Raw genomic sequence first — 22,471 nt, forward strand, 5'->3', positions numbered from 1 at the left:
ACAAATCTGGCCTTTATGGAAGAGTGGCAAGAAGAAAGCCATTTCTTAAAGATATCCATAAAAAGTGTTGTTTAAAGTTTGCCACAAGCCACCTGGGAGACACACCAAACATGTGGAAGAAGGTGCTCTGGTCAGATGAAACCAAAATTGAACTTTTTGGCAACAATGCAAAACGTTATGTTTGGCGTAAAAGCAACACAGCTCATCACCCTGAACACACCATCCCCACTGTCAAACATGGTGGTGGCAGCATCATGGTTTGGGCCTGCTTTTCTTCAGCAGGGACAGGGAAGATGGTTAAAATTGATGGGAAGATGGATGGAGCCAAATACAGGACCATTCCGGAAGAAAACCTGATGGAGTCTGCAAAAGCCCTGAGACGGAGATTTGTCTTCTAACAAGACAATGATCCAAAACATAAAGCAAAATCTACAATGGAATGGTTCAAAAATAAACATATCCAGGTGTTAGAATGGCCACGTCAAAGTCCAGACGAGAATCTGTGGAAAGAACTGAAAACTGCTGTTCACAAATGCTCTCCATCCAACCTCACTGAGCTCGAGCTGTTTTGCAAGGGGGAATGGGAAAAAATTTCAGTCTCTCGATGTGCAAAACTGATAGAGACATACCCCAAGCGACTTACAGCTGTAATCGCAGCAAAAGGTGGCGCAACAAAGTATTAACTTAAGGGGGCTGAATAATTTTGCACACCCAATTTTTCAGTTTTTGATTTGTTAAAAAAGTTTGAAATATCCAATAAATGTCGTTCCACTTCATGATTATGTCCCACTTGTTGTTGATTCTTCTTGTTAATCTAACTGCACATTCCAATTTACAGCAGCTATTAAAGTGAAAGAATTCATACTATTGTTTGAGGAGAGTGCACAGTTATGAACTTGAAAAGTTATTAATAAACCAATTTGGCACATTTGGTCAGTCTTGATACAAAATGTTTAACAGAAATGCAATGGTTTATTGGATCAGCCCAAATCTTTGCTCATACACTGCTGCCATCTAGTGGCCAACATCTAAATTGCACCTGGGCTGGAATAATACATGATCGCCTTTCTCTTGCATTTCAAAGGTGATGGTACAAAAAAAATACCAAAAAAATGTAGTTTTTTTCTTTGTATTATCTTTTACCAGATCGAATGTGTTTTATTCGCCTACATTGATTTCACATTTTCACAAACTTCAAAGTGTTTCCTTTCAAATGGTATCAAGATTATGCATATCCTTGCTTCGGGGCCTGAGCTAAAGGCAGTTAGATGTGGGTATGTAATTTTAGATGGAAAAAAAGGGGCAGAGGTTTAACATTCAATTCTCTGGCTACAACTCTGGTGGACGTTCCTGCAGTTAACATGCCAATTGCAAGCTCCCTCAAAACTTGAGACATCTGAAGCATTGTGTTTTTGACATAACTGCACGTTTTAGAGTGGGCTTTTATTGTGCCCAGCACATTGTGCGCCTGTGTGATGATCATGCTGTTTATTCAGCATCTTGATATCCCACACGTCAGGTGGCTGGATTATCCTGGCAAAGGAGAAATGCTCACTAACAGGGATATAAATAAAGATGTGCACAAAATTTGAGAAAAATAATGTGTAGAATTTCTGGGATTTTTTTATTTCAGCTCATGAAACATGGGACCAACACTTTACATGTTGCGTTTATATTTTTGTTCAGTATACATAACCCATACATTTCACATTCATAAGCAGTGCATATGCATTTAATAAATACACCACCGGTCAATAGTTTTAGAACACCTACTCATTGAAGGGTTTTTCTTTATTTTTTGTATTTTTTACATTGTATAATAATAGCGAAGACATCAAAACTAAAAAATAACACACTTGGAATTATGTAGTAAGTGTTAAACAAATAGCCACCCTTTGCCTTGATGACAGCTTTGCGCACTCTTGGCATTCTCTCAACCAGCTTCATCTGGAATACTTTCCCAACAGTCTTGAAGGAGTTGTGCTCACATAAGCTGAGCACGTGTTGACTGCTTTTTGTTCACTCTGCGGTCCGACTCATCCCAAACAATCTCAATTTGGTTGAGGTTGGGGGATTGTGGAGGCCAGGTCATCTGATGCGGCACTCCATCACACTCTCCTTATTGGTCAAATAGCCTTTACACAGCCTGGAGGTTTGTTGGGTGATTGTCCTGTTGAAAAACAAATGATAGTCCCACTAAGCCCAAACCAGATGGGATGGCGTATCGCTGCAGAATACTGTGGTAGCTATGCTGGTTAAGCTTGAATTCTAAATAGATCACAGACAGTGTCACTAGCAAAGCACCCCCACACCACCACACCTCCTCCTCCATGCTTTACGGTGGGAAATACACATGCGGAGATCATCCGTTCACCCACACCGTGTCTCACAAAGACAAGGCGGTTGGAACCAAAAATATACAATTTGGACTCCAGACTAAATGACAAATTTCCACCGGTCTAATGCCCATTGCTCGTGTTTCTTGGCCCAAACAAGTCTCCTCTTCTTATTGGTGTCCTTTAGTAGTGGTTTCTTTGTAGCAATTCAACCATGAAGGCCTGATTCACAGTCTCCTCTAAACAGCTGATGTTGAGATGTGTCTGTTACTTGAACTCTGTGAAGAATTTATTTGGGCTGCATTTTGACTTAAAGTAATGGACTCATTGTTTCTCTTTGAAAGAAATCACACACATGAACTTTTAAGAAGGCACGCCTGTTTATTGAAATGCATTCCAGGTGACTACCTCATTAAGCTGGTTGAGAGAATGCCAAGAGTGTGCAAAGCTTTAATCAAGTCTAAGGGTGGCTATTTGAAGAATCTCAAATATAAAATATATTTTGATTTGTTTAATTTCTAGAACCAGTGTCGTTTTAGAGAATTTGGCAGTACGTCCCACCGGCCTCACAACTGCAGACCATGTGTATCTACGTGAAATCCATAGATGAAGGTCTAATTTATTTATTTCAATTTACTGATTTCCTTATATTAACTATAACTATAAAATCGTTGAAATTGCTTCATGTTGCGTTTATATTTATGTTCAGTATATAGAGTTCTAGTCGGACGTTTAAATACACTTAGGTTGGAGTCATTGAAACTCGTTTTTAAACCACTCCACAAATTTCTTGTTAACAAACTATAGTTTTGGCAAGTCAGTTAAGACATCTACTTTGTGCATGGCACAAGTCATTTTTCCAACAATTGTTTACAGACAGATTATTTCACTTATAATTCACTGTTTCACAATTCCAGTGGGTCAGATGTTTACATACACTAAGTTGTCTGTGCCTTTGAACAGCTTGGAAAATTCCAGAAAATTATGTCATGGCTTTAGAAGCTTCTGATAGGCTAATTGACGTAATTTTGTCACGCTCGCTATCCTCAAACTCCCTGTCATAAATCAACCAAGGCGCAGCGTGCATGTAGTTCCACATCTTTTATTGAAAGTGAAACCGAACCGAAACGCCTGAAGGTACCACGTTCATCTGTACGAACAATAGTACGTAAGTATAAACACCATGGGACCACGCAGCCATCATGTCGCTCAGTAAGGAGAAGCGTTCTGTCTCCTAGAGATTAACGTACTTTGGTGCGAAAAGTGCAAATCAATCCCAGAACAACAGCAAATGACCTTGTAAAGATGCTGGAGGAAACAGGTACAAAAGTATCTATATCCACAGTAAAACGAGTCCAATATCGACATAACCTGAAAGGCCGATCAGCAAGGAAGAAGCCACTGCTCCAAAACCACCATAAAAAGCCAGACTATGGTTTCCAACTGCATATGGGGACAAAGATCATACTTTTTGGAGAAATGTCCTCTGGTCTGATGAAACAAAAATAGAACTGTTTGGCTATAATGACCATCGTTATGTTTGGAGGAAAAAGGGGGATGCTTGCAAGCCGAACAACACCATCCCAACCGTGAAGCACGGGGGTGGCAGCATCATGTTGCGGGGGTGCTTTACTGCAGGAGGGACTAGTGCACTTCACAAAATAGATGGCACCATGAGGTAGGAAAATGATGTGGCTATATTGAAGCAACATCTCAAGACATCCGTCAGGAAGTTAAAGCTTGGTCGCAAATGAGTCTTCCAAATGGACAATGACGCCAAGCATACATTTACATTTACATTTAAGCATACTTCCAAAGTTGTGGCAAAAAGGCTTAAGAACAACAAAGTCAAGGTATTGGAGTGGCCATCACAAAGCCCTAACCTAAATCCTATAGAACATTTGTGGGCAGAACTGAAAATGCGTGTGCTAGCAAGGAGGCCTACAAACCTGACTCAGTTACACCAGCTCTGTAAAGAGGAATGGGCCAAAATTCACCCAACTTATCGTGGGAAGCTTGTGGAAGGATACCTGAAACATTTGACCCAAGTTAAACAATTTAAAAGCAATGCTAGAAAATACTAATTGAGTGTATGTAAACTTCTGACCCACTGGGAATGTGATGAAAGAAATAAAAGCTGAAATAAATCATTCTCTCTACTATTATTCTGACATTTCACATTCTTCAAATAAAGTGGTGATCATAACTGACCTAAGACAGGGAATTTTTATTAGGATTAAATGTCAGGAATTGTGAGAAACTGAGTTTAAAATGTATTTAGCTAAGGTGTATGTAAACTTCCGAAATCAACTGTATGTATCTATGAAGGTATCAACACTTTAAAAACTGTCCAGCTGATCAGGATGGTAAGCCAGAATTGTACAGTATTTTGGGAGAGATGTTGGCTGATGGCTCTCTCCTTTGGTACACGACAGTAAATATTACTGTAAAAGGCTCAACACACTCACTCTGCGCAAACAGAGCGTCGGCGCATCGTGTACAGACCGTTCCAAAAACTCAGCAGCACAAAAGTGCATAGAAATACTCAGGGAGTGACGCAAATGGAGGTCCATCGCTCAGTTGGAACCATGCAGTGCCATCCAGACATTGATTAACATGATGATAATTACACTAGGTCCATTCTCTCTGCAGCACCGGTTGTATAAAACATGGGTGGTGTTTCTGAACAGCTATCCATAAAAGGATTTTCACTAGCACAAGGATTGTACAAATGTCCTACGTGGGACTAATGAACCTTTTTTAACCTTTTGCATGCGGGTTGAAAAGGAAAGCGTCACTAAATGTTCATGTAATGGCACCTTCAAAAATCTAAATGTAGTTTACATGACTAGATTTCCTTAGAATCATGTCAGGACTGACATTTTAATCCGGAATTTACTGTAACTACTTACTCTCCCCTTTGAAATACAGGTTGAGTTAACTTACCTGGAGAAGCAGCTAGCGTCGCTCATGACAGAGTCCACCGCCACTAACGTGCCCCCGCACACGTGTGCTCCGTTCTTCTGTAGGCTGGCTATCCAGGGCCACAAGCCTGCTGTCGCCAACGAGCTTCCCCCACCAATACGGGAGTTCAAAGAGGCGCTAGCGCTGCCACACACCACAGCTGCAGAGGGAGAGACAGATACAAGTTTGAGAGACAAATAAAATTGAGTAATCCAGTAGTCAGATTTATTACAGAAGTAGAGAGATTCACATCAAGGTCTAGCCATATGCATAAATTACACTATAGGTACACACGTGCGGGTGTGGTAGTAGGGGGGGTGGTGGTGGTGCAGGTGACACTGAGGTCAGAGTCAGTCCCACTGGATGAGAAGGTGATGAAGCCTGGTTGGTCACTGGTAATCTGGCTGTTGATCCAGGTCTTGTACTGGGAAACTCTGGCGTACACACCTGGGAAATTTGCCAGAGCACAGCCTTTGCCAAAACTCACAACGCCAGACTGCATCCAGCGAGTACCCTGTTTGCTCACAAGCGGACCTCCTGAGTCCCCCTATTCATAGACAGATTTACAGTGTCACTGGGATTGAATTTTTACAGAATTATGAAATATAATGGGTTGGTTACCCAGATGAAGCCTAGTCTCAGACAAATAATTATTTTCAATGGGGAATCTCTATTGAAAATTATTTTTAGTCTAGGATTAGGTATAACCTGTTTTCGGAGAATCGGCCCAATGTGTTATTGACTGACACTAATAAACTAAAAGGAAAAGGATACCCAAGAGATTTTACCTGACAGGAATCCTTTCCTCCTGCTGATAGACCAGCACAGATCATGTTGTCAGTGATGGAGCCAGCTCCATAATTACAGTTACACTGCCTGTTTCCCACTACTGGCACATCCACCTCCTGTAGGACCTGTGGTAGAGCTGGGACGATAAACTGAAAATGTAGACACCAACCACTTATCACAGGCATTGCTGATATTCTTCACTACGATAAGTAGCTTATACTAGACAATGTGAAGTTTGAATTGAAATAAGTTTGCTAATATGGGTGATTGTTAATGGGACAATTGATAGCTGCAACAATCAAACTAGTAGTAGTTGTTTAAAGGCTCATTTAAACAGACAGTGGTGCACATGAATGTTATACTTATCGTTCCATTTATCGTCATCGCATCAATTCACGTAATTTATTGCGGTATACATTTTTGTCCATAACGCCCAGCTCTAGTCTGTGGTGAGGCCAGGGACAATGAGGATTGACTTTCAACCCATGAGAAAAATTACTTCCTCAACATACACAAGACCTCTCAGAATTCTGAGCCATCATCAGTCGTACTTAAAACAAGCTATATCTGTGTACTCACATCCTCCACTGCTGAGGGTGCCCCAGCCTGTGACCCAGCTAGTAGTGCCAGCATAGAAGGAGCTGCCTGGTGCAGCTAGGCAGACTGGCCGGATGTAGTTGGTAAAAGTCACAGAGGAGGAGAGCTTCAGCAGACAGATGTCGTTGTCACTGGTACTACTGCTGTAGTTGGGGTGGCAGATGATCTGAGTGACCGTATGGCTCACTTCATTAGGGTTGGTTCCCTGCTGGTTCTGACGACCCAGGTAGACCACCAAATTTGTTATACTGGTGCTGAGAAAAGGAGAGTTTCAAGTTAGAATTGTAGAACCAGTAGCAAAGCCGGTAGCTCCCACCTCAGCAATATTTGAATATTATCATGATTTACGAACTGCTTCCCATTACTTCCCACATCTCATTTTGAAAACATGGGGAGGAAAGTCTGTTTACTGTCCCAAAAAACATAGTGGTTTTATGTGATCACATGAAAATCTAAATGTATTATTGTCATTATTATGACAGTTTGTAGAAATACTACAATACAGATTTGATTGAATTAAGCACAGTTTTTATGGGTGCTCACCGGGAAAGCAGTGAGCAGCAGTCAGCACCCACTCTTTGTTAATAAGGGATCCCCCACAAAAATGGCTGCCAGATCTCTGCAGACTGGCCTGCCATGGCCAACTCCCTGGAGGAGCGTCCTGACCCCCCACGATCCTAGTGTTGAGAGGAGAGATTCCACACACTAACAAAGACACAGATGGATGAGGGATTACAAAATAGAGCACACACAGGAAGTGAAGAGATTAAAGCTCACTTGTTAGTCAGTGAATAGGTGCATGGTTAAGTCATTCAATTAGAAAAATAACTGACATTTGATTGAAAAAGGAGGGGACTTACCATCCAACTGAGAGTGAGACACTGAAAAACAGGAGAAGCAGAAAAAAGTTAAACAGTTTGGTTTTGGCAAACATGTAATTCATAACTTTTCACCCCATTGGTTTTATAGTAGCAACATACAGTCTTGATTGGGTCTGTACTCTGTCTGTACTCTGTCTGTACTCTGTCTGTACTCTGTGTATTTAGTGTCCATACAGACTTTTCCTGTGAACGAACTCTCTCAGCTGTTTTCTTGTTATGAGTCTGAGGATTGTTAAGACAAACACCTTCTGTCAAAACGTCTTTCATCACTGTGTATGTTACCTAATACTACTGTCCACTTAACATTGTCCAGAATATGTTTAATACTAATTAGCACATTACCTATTAAAACAACCTAGGAGAATAGATTACTCTCAGAATTACTCAAATATGTTTATATTTCATACTAATACTAATGAACTAATACTAGATAAATATAGCTTGTGGACCAACGCCTTATGAATAACATAACGAGGATGAGGAAATATATATACTGCATCTTTAGAGGAGAGCAAAAGTAAAACCGGCTCACCAGGAAAAAAACAACAAGAAAAAATGCACAATCATTCAAAGGAAACAATGTGGTCACAACAGTCATCATTGCTGTAGGACTGTATGGGGATTTCACATGTAACAATACTTGATCATGTTTTATAATGCATTCTAAGACTTGTCTAAAAATGATAGTTCACCCAATCACCCTTCTCTTGCCTCCACTATTGTTTTGAATCTTCTCTGTATGTGACAAATCAATGGTCTAAAGAGGCTTCCTCTCCTCACCTACGTTCCTTTCTTTGAGCTCATCTAAAAGAACTGGGCAGGAGAAATGAAGCCCACTGCTAAACGTCTGTCATAAGAACACTTTCATCTCCTCTGTCTTTTCAGACCAGTGAAACTAAAGGAGCACCCTACCACTGGGTGCTCTATGGGTGTGACTGTCAGCTTTTCAGACCAGTGAAACTAAAGGAGCACCCTACCACTGGGTGCTCTATGGGTGTGACTGTCAGCTTTTCAGACCAGTGAAACTAAAGGAGCACCCTACCACTGGATGCTCTATGGGTGTGACTGTCAGCTTTTCAGACTAGTGAAACTAAAGGAGCACCCTACCACTGGGTGCTCTATGGGCGTGACTGTCAGCTTTTCAGACCAGTGAAACTAAAGGAGCACCCTACCACTGACTGTCAGCTTTTCAGACCAGTGAAACTCACCCTACCACTGGGTGCTCTATGGGCGTGACTGTCAGCTTTTCAGACCAGTGAAACTAAAGGAGCACCCTACCACTGGGTGCTCTATGGGTGTGACTGTCAGCTTTTCAGACCAGTGAAACTAAAGGAGCACCCTACCACTGGGTGCTCTATGGGCGTGACTGTCAGCTTTTCAGACCAGTGAAACTAAAGGAGCACCCTACCACTGGGTGCTCTATGGGCGTGACTGTCAGCTTTTCAGACCAGTGAAACTAAAGGAGCACCCTACCACTGGGTGCTCTATGGGTGACCAGTGACTGTCCACTGGGTGCTCTTTGACTGTCAGAGACCAGTGAAACTAAAGGAGCACCCTACCACTGGGTGCTCTATGGGCGTGACTGTCAGCTTTTCAGACCAGTGAAACTAAAGGAGCACCCTACCACTGGATGCTCTATGGATGTGACTGTCAGCTTTTCAGACCAGTGAAACTAAAGGAGCACCCTACCACTGGGTGCTCTATGGGCGTGACTGTCAGCTTTTCAGACCAGTGAAACTAAAGGAGCACCCTACCACTGGGTGCTCTATGGGCGTGACAGTCAGCTTGACTGGCTTCACATTCTTCACATTCACACCCACTAAATTGAAATCAGGTCATGTGTTTTAATGAATGTATACAACACATAAAGAAGTAAACAGACCAATCAGACGTATCTACAAACTGATCATTATTTCTACAAGTTCATTGCATTACATTATGAACGTATCAAATATTCTATTCCATCCAACTGAAATTTGAGGACAAACACAACTGGCCAGTCACGACCAATGTTCCTACACTTTGGAACCTCCATTTCCTCCCTGTACTCTGCCCTGAAGACAACAACAGACGAGCATTGCGTTGGTGACTCATTGCGTTGGTGACTCATTGCGTTGGTGACTCATTGCGTTGGTGACTCATTGCGTTGGTGACTCATTGCGTTGGTGACTCATTGCGTTGGTGACTCATTGCATTCGAAATAGGAATCGATTGACTATTTATTTTATTTCCATAATCATTGCTTTTCTGACTGCGATGGTTTAGAATACCATTCGTCACCATTCCTTATTAGATAAGCTATTTTAACTATTTTGCTCTGAGATCCAGAGAGAGGTCACACTGTAATTGAACAGACCGTTTCTCTTTTCCATTGACATAGCCTAATGTATTTCAAATGTATTGAGTAGACAATCATTCTCAATTGGTAGGCAGTGCATACATTTGCGGGAAAGTCCATACAAAACATTGTTGAGTTTAAACCTTCTGCTAACAGGTCCACAACTATTTGTTTTCGAAGAGGGAAAAAAAGCCACGACGATCTCAGTCCTTTGCCAAAAATGAATTAATAGTCACTGCAAAAGATCACGGAAAAACACCTCAGATTTGCCATTGCTCTTTCTTTTAGAAACTGCTGTGGCCTAATCCCAATACATTCAATTGTACATTATGTCACCATTCAAATGTGAACGAAGGGTGTTTTCCAGTCAGAGTTAAAACGCTTGTTCACTCACACAGTTTTAGGAAACGGACAATTTCAGAAAAGGCGTACAAAGATATTAAAGTGACATTTACACAACGTTTATAAATACATTTATAAAAGTATCCGTGTTAATCATGGTTTGTCATTTCTGTCACGTGTGCGATTCACCTTTCATCTCATAAATTCCATTTTGATGCCCCTTCCTTTTTTATTTTTATTTTATTTTTTATTATTCAATTTTACCCCATTTTCCCAGTATCCAATTGTGTATTTACGACCTTGTCTCGTTGCAACAACTCCTCAATGGGCTTGGAACGGCGCAGATCGGGACATGCGTCCTCTGAGACAGCCCCGCCAAGCCGCACTGATTCTAATCCACACTGCTCGCTAACCCAGAAGATTCCCAAATATGTTGAGTTGTCACTAGTTAACACATAAACCCTGCCTATTTCTCAAATTTCTCTTCTTAAAATTGGATTTCAAAACTAACCCGAACCTTAAATTAAAACCAAAAAAGCTAGTTTTTAGTTTTTCTGAATATTTACAATATAGACAAAATTGACTTTGTGGTTGTGATATCTATTGGGAACCAATGTGTCGGAGGCAAACACAGTTCAAGGAAACCGCAGCCCGGACGATGCTGGGCTAATTGTGCACCACCTTTGGGAGCTCCCGGTAACGGCCGGCTGTGACACAACTTGGGCTAACACCCCCTTCACTTTCCTTAAATGTATAACTTCAAATGGTCCACAAACTCTAAAACACACTGAACCTTTTGCAGTTAAGTTATGTTGCCATGAGGCTCCACTTTAGACTGATAAATGTCTTTAAGGACACACATTATACTTCGCTCACAAAAACATATTTGACAAATGTGAACGTTGTGCCTTAAATTAGGCACAGGACCTCCCTCAAGGCCCAAAACAGTCTAACAGGTCTCTCTCCTGTGTCACAATGCACATGACATCCTGTTGGCTTTGACTGTCGTTATTGGCTGTATTCTATAAATAGTCAATAAGGCCGACCACCAAGAAAATTCTATAACCTGACCAACTCCTTGACTCCATTCACCAGTCAATAGAAGGAAAGCAGTGGAATAACGGGCATCTCGTCTCCTACCTTTTGAAAAGAGGGTAACTAGTAGAGTCACCAAACAGAGTGCTTTGTAGACTTCCATCGTTTCAATGCCCGCCACTACAGCCTGTCCTGTTGAGTGTTCATACTTTTATACTCCACCCTGCCTTCACTCCTCCCCTTTATCTATCTTCCTCTCTCACACTGAAACCTGAGACAAATCCACACCCTGATACACCTGTTGTCTCCCTCTCTCATCCCTCTTTTCAAGTCAAACAGACCCACTGAGGAATGTCTTGGTTGTCACAAGGGCAAGGCTATTGGTTTTCCATTGCTGTAATCTGTGATTATTTCTCCCGTCTATTTATCTATATATCGGTGTAAATATGTATCTAGCTAATCTGTCATTTATCCTGTGTATATTCTGTTTCATCGTTATGTTCGAAGGGTTGTGTGTTTAGTGTGTGTGACGAGAAGAATGCAGTACAGTAACCTGCTCAATGACAGACATGTATTCACTTGATGTTTTTAATGAGCTGTATACAGCCACAAGTCTAGACCCCCTTTACTCCACACATAGAGACGTGTACAAAGCTTTCCCTCGCCCTCCATGTTGCAAATCTGACCATAATTCTATCCTCATGATTCCTGCTTAAAAGCAAAAATTAAAGCAGGAAGCACCAGTGACTCGGCCAATAAAAAAGTAGTCCGATGAAACAGATGCTATAAGCTACAGGACTGTTTTGCTAGCACAGACTGGAATATGTTCCGGGATTCTTTCGATGGCATTGAGGAGTACACCACATCAGTCACTGTCTTCATGAATAAGTGCATTGATGACATCATCCCAACAGTGACTGTACGTACATACCCCAACCAGAAGCCATGGATTACAGGCAACATCCGCACTGAGCTAAAGGATAGAGCTGCAGCTTTCAAGGAGCGGGACTCTAACCTGTAAGTTTATAAGAAATCCCGCTATGTCATCCGACAAACCCTCAAACAGGCAAAGCGTCAATACAGGAGTAAGGTTGAATCGTACTATACCGGCTCCGACTCTCGTCAGATGTGGCAGGGCTTGCAAACTATTACAGACTACAAAGGAAAGCACAGCCGAGAGCTGCCCAAAGAAAAAAGCCTACTAGACGAGCTAAATTAATTCTATACTCGCTTCGAGGCAAGTAATAGGGAAACATGCATGAGAGCATCAGCTGTTCCGGAAGACTGTGTCATCACGCTCTCCGCAGCCAATGTGAGTAAGATCTTTAAACAGGTCAACATTCACAAGGCCGCAGGGCCAAACAAATTACCAAGACGTGTACTCCGAGCATGCGCTTACCAACTGGCAAGTGTCTTCCCTGACATTTTCAACCTGTCCCTGTCTGAGTCTGTAATACCAACATGTTTCAAGCAGACCACCATAGTCTCTGTGCCCAAGAACACTATGGTAACCTGCCTAAATGACTACCGACCCGTAGCACTCACGTCTGTAGCCCTGAAGTGCTTTGAAAGGCTGGTCATGGCTCACATCAACACAATTATACCAGAAACCCTAAACACAATCCAATTTGCATACCGCCCCAACAGATCCACAGATGATGTGATCTTTATTGCACTCCACACTGCCCTTTCACACCTGGACAAAAGGAACACCTACAGTGTAGTGGCTTCCTTTCCTCTTGACCATAGCCACTACCCTAGCCTGAAAGCGGGGTTGTTTTGTACGCAATACAGTCCACGTTCAAGGTTTCCAAATGGCCTAAACATCAATGAGATCCAGGGATATGGTGCAACAAAAAGGTTTATTCTTCTTATATCCAACAAAAAAAATATTCTCCAATCAACTTAAAGCATAGATTAATTAACGTGAAAAATACATAATATGACCTGTTTGTATGTCTGTATGGTCAAAAGAATATAACGCTCCCGCGTCTAGCTAGGACTCCCTCCCCCCCCGAAGGTCCAACTTCCTGCCTTTATCCTAACACACTTACCACATTACAATGAATGGGCAAGGGGGGTTACAATACCATGGTTGGGGCTGTTTTTTTCAGGGGATTCATTGGATATTCAATTGACATGGAGAATATTCTCATCTGAAATATTAGGCAATTCACTGTTTTAGAAATAGTGATTTATTATGGTGAGTGAACTGAATTGAGATGGGGCCTCATCCTTGTGTCACAAATCCAGTCAACCTGAATATGTTACGGTGTCACCCATCCCTTTTTAATCCCTTAACAAATCATGAAGTGAATGAGGTTCACAGATTTGCAGTGAACCACTTCGGAAGTCCAGCATGCTTCCTCTCTTGCGTTGCAGTTAGACCCAAAATGTACATTGTTGAAAAAAAAAAAAAACACGATTTTAGCTCTGCACATTTACTATCAATGTTTTAGTCAGAGACCTTATCGAAGAAGTGTATTTCATTTTTCCCTATTCCTCTATCACACCAGTATTTACAGTTTCAGTAAAAATCAGTCAATTGAAACACATTCATTAGGCCCTAATCTATGGATTTCACATGACTGGGAATACAGGTAGGGGTGTGGATCAGAAAACCAGTTAGTATCTGGTGTGACCATTTGCCTCATGCCGCACAACACATCTCCTTCGCATAGAGTTGATCAGGTTGTTGATTGTGGCCTGTGGAATGTTGTCCCACTCCTCTTCAATGGCTGTGCGAAGTTTCTGGATATTGGCAGGAACACACTGTGGTACATGTCGATCCAGAGCATGCAAAACATGATCATTTGGTGACATGTCTGGTGAGTATGCAGGCCATGGAAGAACTGAGACATTTTCAACTTCCTGGAATTGCTTACAGATACTTACGACAATGGGCCTCAGAATCTCGTCACGGTATCTCTGTGCTTTCAAATGGCAATTTATTAAATTAAATAGTGTGTTTGTTGTCCATAGCTTGTGTCCCCCCCTCAGACAATCCCGCATGTGAAGAAGCCAGATGTGGAGGTTCACACATGTGGTCTGCGGTTGTGAGGCCGGTTGGACATACTGCCAAATTCTCTAAAAAGACGTTGGAGGCGGCTTATGGTAGCGAAATGAACATTACATTTTCTGGCAAGAGCTCTGATAAACATTCCCGCTGTCATCATGCCAATTGCAAGCTCCCTCAAAACTTGAGATACCTGTGGCATTGTGTTGTGTGACAAAACTGCACATTTTGAAGTGGCCTTTTAGTGTCCCCAGCACAAGGTGAACCTGTGTAATGATCGTGCTGTTTAATCAGCTTCATGATGTGTCACACCTGTCTGGTAGATGGATTATCTTGCCATAAGAGAAATGCTCGCTAACAGTGATGTAAACAAATTTGTGCACAAAGTTTGAGAGAAATAAACTTGTGTATATGAAACATTTCAGGGTCCTTTATTTCAGCTCATGAAACATGGGAACAACACTTCAGTATAATATAAAAATGCAAATAAAGTCACTGGCAATATCATTTGAAGAATCACCATGAAGCACTTTTCAATGATAGTAGGCGGTTCCACCACCACCAACAACCAAGGTACACAATCTCTGACCAAGGTACACACAAATATATGGGGGACTTTCACCAAACATGATTTATTAACCGTAATTCATCTTTTAAACCTGCGGTCCTGTGGCCTTTATGCTGGTGTAACGGATGTGAAACGGCTAGCTTAGTTAGCGGTGCGCGCTAAATAGCGTTTCAATCGGTTATGTCACTTGCTCTGAGACCTTGAAGTAGTAGTTCCCCTTGCTCTGCAAGGGGAAGTAGTAGTTCCCCTTGCTCTGCAAGGGCTGCGGCTTTTGTGGAGCGATGGGTAACGATGCTTCGTGGGTGACTGTTGTTGATGTGTGCAGAGGGTCCCTGGTTCGCGCCCGGGTATGGGCGAGGGGACGGTCTAAAGTTATACTGTTACACTGGAGTCAAACTCCTTCATGTTCCTATGCTAATATATTTGTCTATTCTCCTTCCTGTGGCTCCATCAAGTCATAATGGCCAACTTCCAGAGTAATGTTCTCATCAACGCTCAAAACCACTTGGTTAAATGAATCAGGTCCATTCAGTACTGTATATTCACATGAAAGCTGTGACAATGTTAGGAAAGCTGACCTTTCATAGCCTTGGTGAACTGGCCCTACCGGTTTATCTACCCATGCCTCTAATAATCCTCCATACGTACACGCCAGGGGACAGTAACAGACACAAATACACAGGACAAGAATGCTACAGCTCATTAGGGCCTGAAAGTGCAAACTCATACTAGCATTTGAAGGAAATCAGGGACTGAGTTGGGCCACAGACAATTGACGCAGTCAACATAATGGAATGTGTGTTAACAAACATTTACTCAAAAATTATTCACAACCTGTCCAACATGTAAAACTGCACGTATATAGTTTTGTCCACAACAACTTGTCCAACATGGTTTTGATATATGACAGTTTCTCTTGTTTCCAAAACACACGTATAATTCTCATTCCACTACACATCCCATTGTCATGCTTGATCGTAGTATATCCAGGCTGTAACAATGGAGAGATGGATGAGACCGTTTTAGTGATTTGTGTGTCATTCAGTGTCATTCAGGTCACAGATGATTACAATGACTATGATTTTGCACTCATAATCATGATTCAGCCCCTCAAATAGTTGCATCATTTTATTTATAAGTTTGCTCATTTCTGCTAGCAAGCTTTGAGGTTGGTGGGAAACTTGCTCCATTTCCTCAATTGTGGTTAACAAACAAGTGAGGTATTCAAAGATCAACTGTGAAGTGTGGACACACCTGTGCAGGCCAGAGAGCCCTTTTATTCCTAATAGAAGGCTCTGGCGTAAGCTATTGCAGCAACATCGTAAAGTTTTTTTTTTAAAACACATAGTTGTGTGGTACCTGTTTGTCAGCAATAAGGACGGAATGTGCCCCAGTCACTTCTCTGTTCCCATCGAGTTTCTAACGCTCAGGCTTCTTAGAATTCCATTGTGTACTGTAGCGTGGAGGCCTAGCTGAACTCACTTCGAAAGCCTGTCAGGAAATGTTCACTAGTAATAATAATAAAAAGTGTCAAACAGTCTCCCGGGGAAAGAAACCTCAGTCTGTGGGAAAGCTCATCTTTAAACATAAACTGAAGAATAATTCACATACAGTGGGAAGAAAACGTATGTGAACCCTTTGGATTTCTGCATCAATTGGTCATCAAATTTGATCTGATCTTCATCTAAGTCTCAACAATAGACAAACACAGTCTGCTTAAACTAATAATACACACATTGTATTTTTCTTGTCTATATTGAATACATGATTGAAACATTCACAGTGTAGGTTGGAAAAAGTAAGTGAACCCTAAGACTAATGACTTCTCCAAAAGCTAATTGGAGTCAGTACTCAACTAACCTGGAGTCGAATCAATGAGACGAGATTGGAGAGGTTGGTTAGAGCTGCCCTGCCCCATAAAAAAACTCACAAAATTTGAGTTTGCTATTCACAGGAAGCATTGCCTGATGTGAACCATGCCTCGAACAAAAGAGTTCTCAGAACACAGAAGATTAAGAATTGTTGACTTGCATCAAGCTAGAAAGGGTTACGAAAGTAACTCTAAAAGTCAGTAAGACAAATTGTCTATAAATGGATACATTTCAGCACTGTTGCTACTCTCCCTAGGAGTGGCCTTCCTGCAAAGATGACTGCAAGAGCACAGTACAGAGCTCAATGAGGTTAAGAAGAATCCTAGAGTGTCAGCTAAAGACTTACAGAAATCTCTGGAACATGCTAACATCTCTGTTCACGAGTCTACGATACTTAAAACAAGAAAACAAAAATGGTGTTCATGGGAGGACACCATGTAAGAAGCCACTGCTGTCCAAAAAAAAACATTGCTGCACGTCTGAAGTTCGCAAAAGAGCACATAGATGTTCCACAGTGCTACTGGCAAAATATTCTGTGGACAGATGAAACTAAAGTTGTGTTGTTTGGAAGGAACACACAACACTATGAGTTGAGAAAAAAAGGCACAGCACACCAACATCAAAACCTCATCCCAACTGGAGGGAGCATCATGGTTTGGGGCTGCTTTGCTGCCTCAAGGCTTGGACAGCCTCAAGTTCATCAAGACATTTTACAAGAGAATGTAAGGCTATCTGTCCTCCAATTGAAGCTCAACAAAAGTTAGGTGATGCAACAGGATAACAACCCAAAAGACAGAAGTAAATCAACAACAGAATGACTTCAACAGAAGAAAATAGGCCTTCTGGAGAGGCCCAGTCAGTCCTGACCTCAACTCGATTTAGATGATGTGGCATGACCTCAAGAGAGCGGTTCACACCAGACATCCAAAAAATATTGTGGAACTGAAACCGTCTTTTAAAGAGGAATGGTCCAAAATGTTGTTGTACAGGTCAGATCCGCAACATTTGGATGAGGTTGTTGCTGCCAAAGGCGGGTCAAACTGTTATTAAATCCAAGGGTTCACATACTTTTCCCAACCTGCACTGTGAATGTTTACACAGTTTGTTTAAAAAATACATTAAAAATTATAATAGTTTGTGTGTTATTAGTTTAAGCAGACTGTGTTAGTCTATTGTTGTGACTTAGATGAAGATCAGATCAAATTTTATGACCAAATTATGCAGAAATCCAGGTAATTCTAAAGGGTTCACATACTTTTTCTTCCCACTATACACAGAAGGGTTCGGTACCAAACAGGGGCGGAACTAGAGTTTTATACATGGGGTGGCCACGGCTACTTCAGGGGGTCCATAGACCATGACAGAAAATGTGTGTGTAACACTAACCTGGCATTTAAGGAGCATGAATGAGCACTGCTTTGCTTTATCTTGGCCAGGTCACAGTTATAAATGAGAACTTGTTCTCACCGGCCTACCTGGTTAAATAAATGTGTAATAAAATACAAATATATATAATTTTTTTAAATGAATGAATCCTATCATTGCTGATTAGAGGTAGAAGTGATTCACTTACCCCGGAGTTCTTCAATGTGACATATAGTGTGGTCCAAAAGAGTTACTTCACTACAATTATTTAACATCTCAGCTCTCTCTCTCTCTCTCTCTCTCTCTCTCTCTCTCTCTCTCTCTCTCTCTCTCTCTCTCTCTCTCTCTCTCTCTCTCTCTCTCTCTCTCTCTCTCTCTCTCTCTCTCTCTCTCTCTTCTCTCTCTCTCTCTCTTCTCTCTCTCTCTCTCTTCTCTCTCTCTCTCTCTCTCTCTCTCTCTCTCTCTCTCTCTCTCTCTCTCTCTCTCTCTCTCTCTCTCTCTCTCTCTCTCTCTCTCTCTCTCTCTCTCTCTCTCTCTCTCTCTCTCTCTCTCTCTCTTTCTCTCTCTCTCTCTTTCTCTCTCTCTCTCTCTCTCTCTCTCTCTCTCTCTCTCTCTCTCTCTCTCTCTCTCTCTCTCTCTCTCTCTCTCTCTCTCTCTCTCTCTCTCTCATCTCTCTCATCTCTCGAAGCAGGCTTCAATCTAACAAAGAGGAGGAGGAGAGGCCGAAACATGATTGGACAGCGGGCCATTGTTGAAGTCCCTGGTCAACGAGGTGGCAATGTCACAATCTGTGCTGCTATCAGCTACCATGGTGTTCTACATCACCATGTTACACTAGGGCCAAATAACACCCAGCACCTTCTAAGATGTATTGCCAATCTAAGAGATATTTTATTTGAGCATCAGGTTCAAGAGCAGCAGGGTCAAGAGCTAAATGAGAATCCCCTTCCCACCTATGTGATAGTGTGGGACAATGTCAGTTTCCACCAAGCTGCTAAGGGAATGGTGTAACATCAATGGGCAGTTTATGAACTTGTACCTCCCTCCATACTCGTCTTTCCTGAATCCGATTGAGGAGTTTTTCTCCTCTTGGAGATGGAAAGTGTATGATAGACAACCCTACACCAGAGTAAATCTGCTGCAAGCCATGGATTTAGCCTGTGGTGATATAGGTGAGGAATCATGTCAGGGCTGGATACGGCACACAAGAGGCTTCTTCCCCCGTTGCCTCAGGAGGGACAATATTGCTTGTGATGTTGATGAAGTGCTCTGGCCTGACCCAGCCCAAAGACAAGAAGAAGAACATCGATCACATGTTTACTCCTTTGATTTTTGTCCCTTTTAGTATTGTATACTGTAGTACAGTGCCTTGTAGGCTGTATACTGTAGTACAGTGCATTGTAGGCTGTATACTGTACAATGGACAAATTGTATGACCCTGAATATTGTGCTTTCCATTTATTAACAGTACTGACTGCTCAAAAGATTTTGACTGGTTGCAGGTTCATATCAACAAAGAACAAGAATTATAGTATCACAGAGACAAAGGACAAGTTTGTGAGAGGAAGGAGGAGGAAGAACAAAAAAACACAATTTTGAGCTACTATGATAGAACATATTTTCGTTCATCAAAAGACAATGTCGTGGATTAAAAATGTACTTCTCCCTGAGAATTGTATGTTTTCAACAATGTGTTTTCTATTTTTCGGTGTATTGTTTACTGACTGCTTGAGAGTGTGTATCATTTTTGTTTATCACTTTGTTTATGATTTGAGAGCAGTGTTTGATTTTGAACACAGGTAAAACTGTTTTGAGGCGAATGTTTCATTTTGCAAGAGGAGTCAGAGGTTATGTGAATAGTGCTTGAAGATGAGGTTATGTGTTTAATGTTTTCGGGAAATGGAGCATGGTTTCAGAAATGGTGTTTTAGCAATTGAGAAAAACTGTAATCATGACCAGAGGGAACGCCTAAGTGCCAAATGATCATAGGTAGATTTAAAACAGCATAATTCTGTGGTGCTGGTGAGAACTGGCAAAATGTTTCACAAACTCATCCATGGTAAGGGAGCGTGCCCTCCTTGACTCAACACTGAGAATTCTGAGGTGACAACCTGTCATCAACCATTGTTGTACTAAGGTGGGTTTTTAATCCGTTTTAAAGCTGAGAAGCTTCTCTCGCAAGAAGCACTGCTGACTGGTGTAAGCAACAGAAATCTTACAAAGTCGATAATAGCTGATGGAAGACCTCTTTATAAAGGTTCTAGAAACACAACAAAGTCAAGTAGATTAGACGGTCTGTCCCTTCCACTTTTCTCTCTCCTATCAAGAAATCGCTTATGGTTTGATGAACCTCATAATGATCATTTTTGTGAGACCTGCTGCATCTAAGCTTTCAGCTGACTGAAAGTGTAAAAAGCTTTCGTGGATGGCCCCGTTGTAATTGAGCCTCACAACTAAAGACATTTTGTTATTTTATCTTTACATCTTTGGATTCATCTGCAATTACACTAAAAACCTCACTTTCTTTTACTTCTCTTATTATTTCACTTTGTACCATCTCAGCTAAGCCCTCAAGAATGTTGTTCTGGATTTGGTGGCTTGTGTACTTAGCATTTCCCCATGCATTCATCCTTTTCTCCATGAGAGGGTCATGCTTTGCTATTTCTTCTAAGTTTGTCAAAAAATGACCCTTGTTGTGATGGTCATCAGACTCTGGATGACCTCTCTGCTCTATATTTTGATTGGCAGTTAATAGGAGCGCATCTGCAGTTGTTTTAATGTAAGTACAGTTTTCCTCCACTTTCTTTTTCCGGTCCTCATTTATGACATCGAACATTGATGAGTTGCTGTCAATATCCCTTTTAGGCTGATTCCAAGCATACATAGCATTGTACAAAAACCTGACGATGTGAAGGCAGATTCAGGTGTATTGGTCAGAGAAAAATTCCTACAGGCGAAACAAGTCGAATCTTGATTGACAGAATATTCAAGCCATGAATTGTCCTTATACCAGGAGCTGTTGAAAGCCCCTTTCCTAGTCCCGTGTTTTCAAACACGGCTATACAGGACCCTCTTCTCTGGATCTTGTAATGTCTGAAATACACATTAAATAATGTCTCATATCTCTATGGAAATGTAAAATGAAGGGATCTACAAGATTAGATACGAACAGATGATAACTAAAATGTGTAGTTTAAAGTATAGGCCTGGCCTACCATTGGGTGTAGTTTAAAGTATAGGCCTGGCCTACCATTGGGTGTAGTTTAAAGTATAGGCCTGGCCTACCATTGGGTGTAGTTTAAAGTATAGGCCTGGCCTACCATTGGGTGTAGTTTAAAGTATAGGCCTGGCCTACCATTGGGTGTAGTTTAAAGTATAGGCCTGGCCTACCATTGGGTGTAGTTTAAAGTATAGGCCTGGCCTACCATTGGGTGTAGTTTAAAGTATAGGCCTGGCCTACCATTGGGTGTAGTTTAAAGTATAGGCCTGGCCTACCATTGGGTCCTTCTGGAACAGCACATCTGGTGTTTGATGCCGTTGGGAGGGGCTCAATGACACCTCCTGGCAGCTCTGGCTCACTGTCTAGCTCAGAGCCAGAGGCCTCTGTGTCATCCCTTGATACATCTATAACATTAAAATAACAAGAATCATTAGTGTATAATAGCAATCAAAATTACACAGCCATCAAAACAAGAACACACATGAATCAACAACCAACATTTTAAAGTGAGGCTTAATCTGACAAAATCGTCTATTACAAGTTGAAGCTAAACTTAAATTCTGAACTGGGCATGTGACTGACTGCCTGGTAGATGCTCTGACCTGGTGGTGGTAGACTTGGTCCTTGTGAAGTCTGACCACACTGACTCTGACTAGCCTCAGTTAGGGAGCTGCTCTGTGTTCCGGTGGTGATTCAAAGGCCGGGGTCTGTTTGCACCTGAATCAGGGGACCTGATCTCCCTATTTGTGCTTCTCTAAAAATAAGTCTATCTCTCCCTTTCCTTTCATGTTTAATTGACCCTATGCAAAAATAAAAGACAGTCTATGGTTGCATCTAAGCATCCAATTACCCACATTTTAGTCCAATCTCAATTACAAATCCCCATTATCACAACTGTATCTTAAAATCAACTACCAGCCTTATTTACTAGTTAGATCATGGCTAGCCCTACTCTGCAGTAAGTAACTTAGCGAGCTATAATTTCTTACACCTTTACGATAGCCTATTTGCTATCTGAAAATTGTGGTAATATTTTGAGTGACATTGATCGTTGATAATAACAAGTGTTCGTTTTGAGTTCAAAGCACGAAAATCTAACCGGGTTAATGGATTTGAAATTGCTGAACACTGACAGCTGTCGCCTACTGG

General features: G+C 41.6%; 2 protein-coding genes across 3 annotated transcripts in view; both read right to left on the reverse strand.

Moving 5' to 3' along the window:
- Positions 1–11,517, reverse strand: part of LOC118384267 (transmembrane protease serine 9-like) — a 49,832-nt gene extending 38,315 nt beyond the window's left edge. The window contains exons 1-2 of one of the 2 annotated variants that reach the window (XM_052518432.1): positions 11,388–11,517; positions 7,547–7,567 (exon numbers count right to left, since the gene is read on the reverse strand). In XM_052518432.1, the coding sequence (XP_052374392.1) occupies positions 7,547–7,567; positions 11,388–11,445 (79 nt within the window). In that variant the 5' untranslated portion in view covers positions 11,446–11,517. The remainder of the gene's footprint in view (positions 1–7,546; positions 7,568–11,387) is intronic. The other variant, XM_052518431.1, reaches the window with a different exon arrangement.
- Positions 758–6,961, reverse strand: LOC118384266 (prostasin-like). The gene is made up of 5 exons (XM_052518449.1): positions 6,669–6,961; positions 6,089–6,225; positions 5,595–5,847; positions 5,283–5,460; positions 758–2,170 (listed from the first exon to the last, which is right to left on the reverse strand). The coding sequence occupies exons 2-5, from the start codon at positions 6,131–6,133 to the stop codon at positions 2,089–2,091; spliced, it is 558 nt and encodes a 185-aa protein (XP_052374409.1). The 5' UTR covers positions 6,134–6,225; positions 6,669–6,961; the 3' UTR covers positions 758–2,088.
- Positions 11,518–22,471: the final 10,954 nt, after the last annotated feature.

The sequence above is a fragment of the Oncorhynchus keta genome, chromosome 5 (assembly GCF_023373465.1).
Source record: "Oncorhynchus keta strain PuntledgeMale-10-30-2019 chromosome 5, Oket_V2, whole genome shotgun sequence".
Lineage (NCBI taxonomy): Eukaryota > Metazoa > Chordata > Actinopteri > Salmoniformes > Salmonidae > Oncorhynchus > Oncorhynchus keta.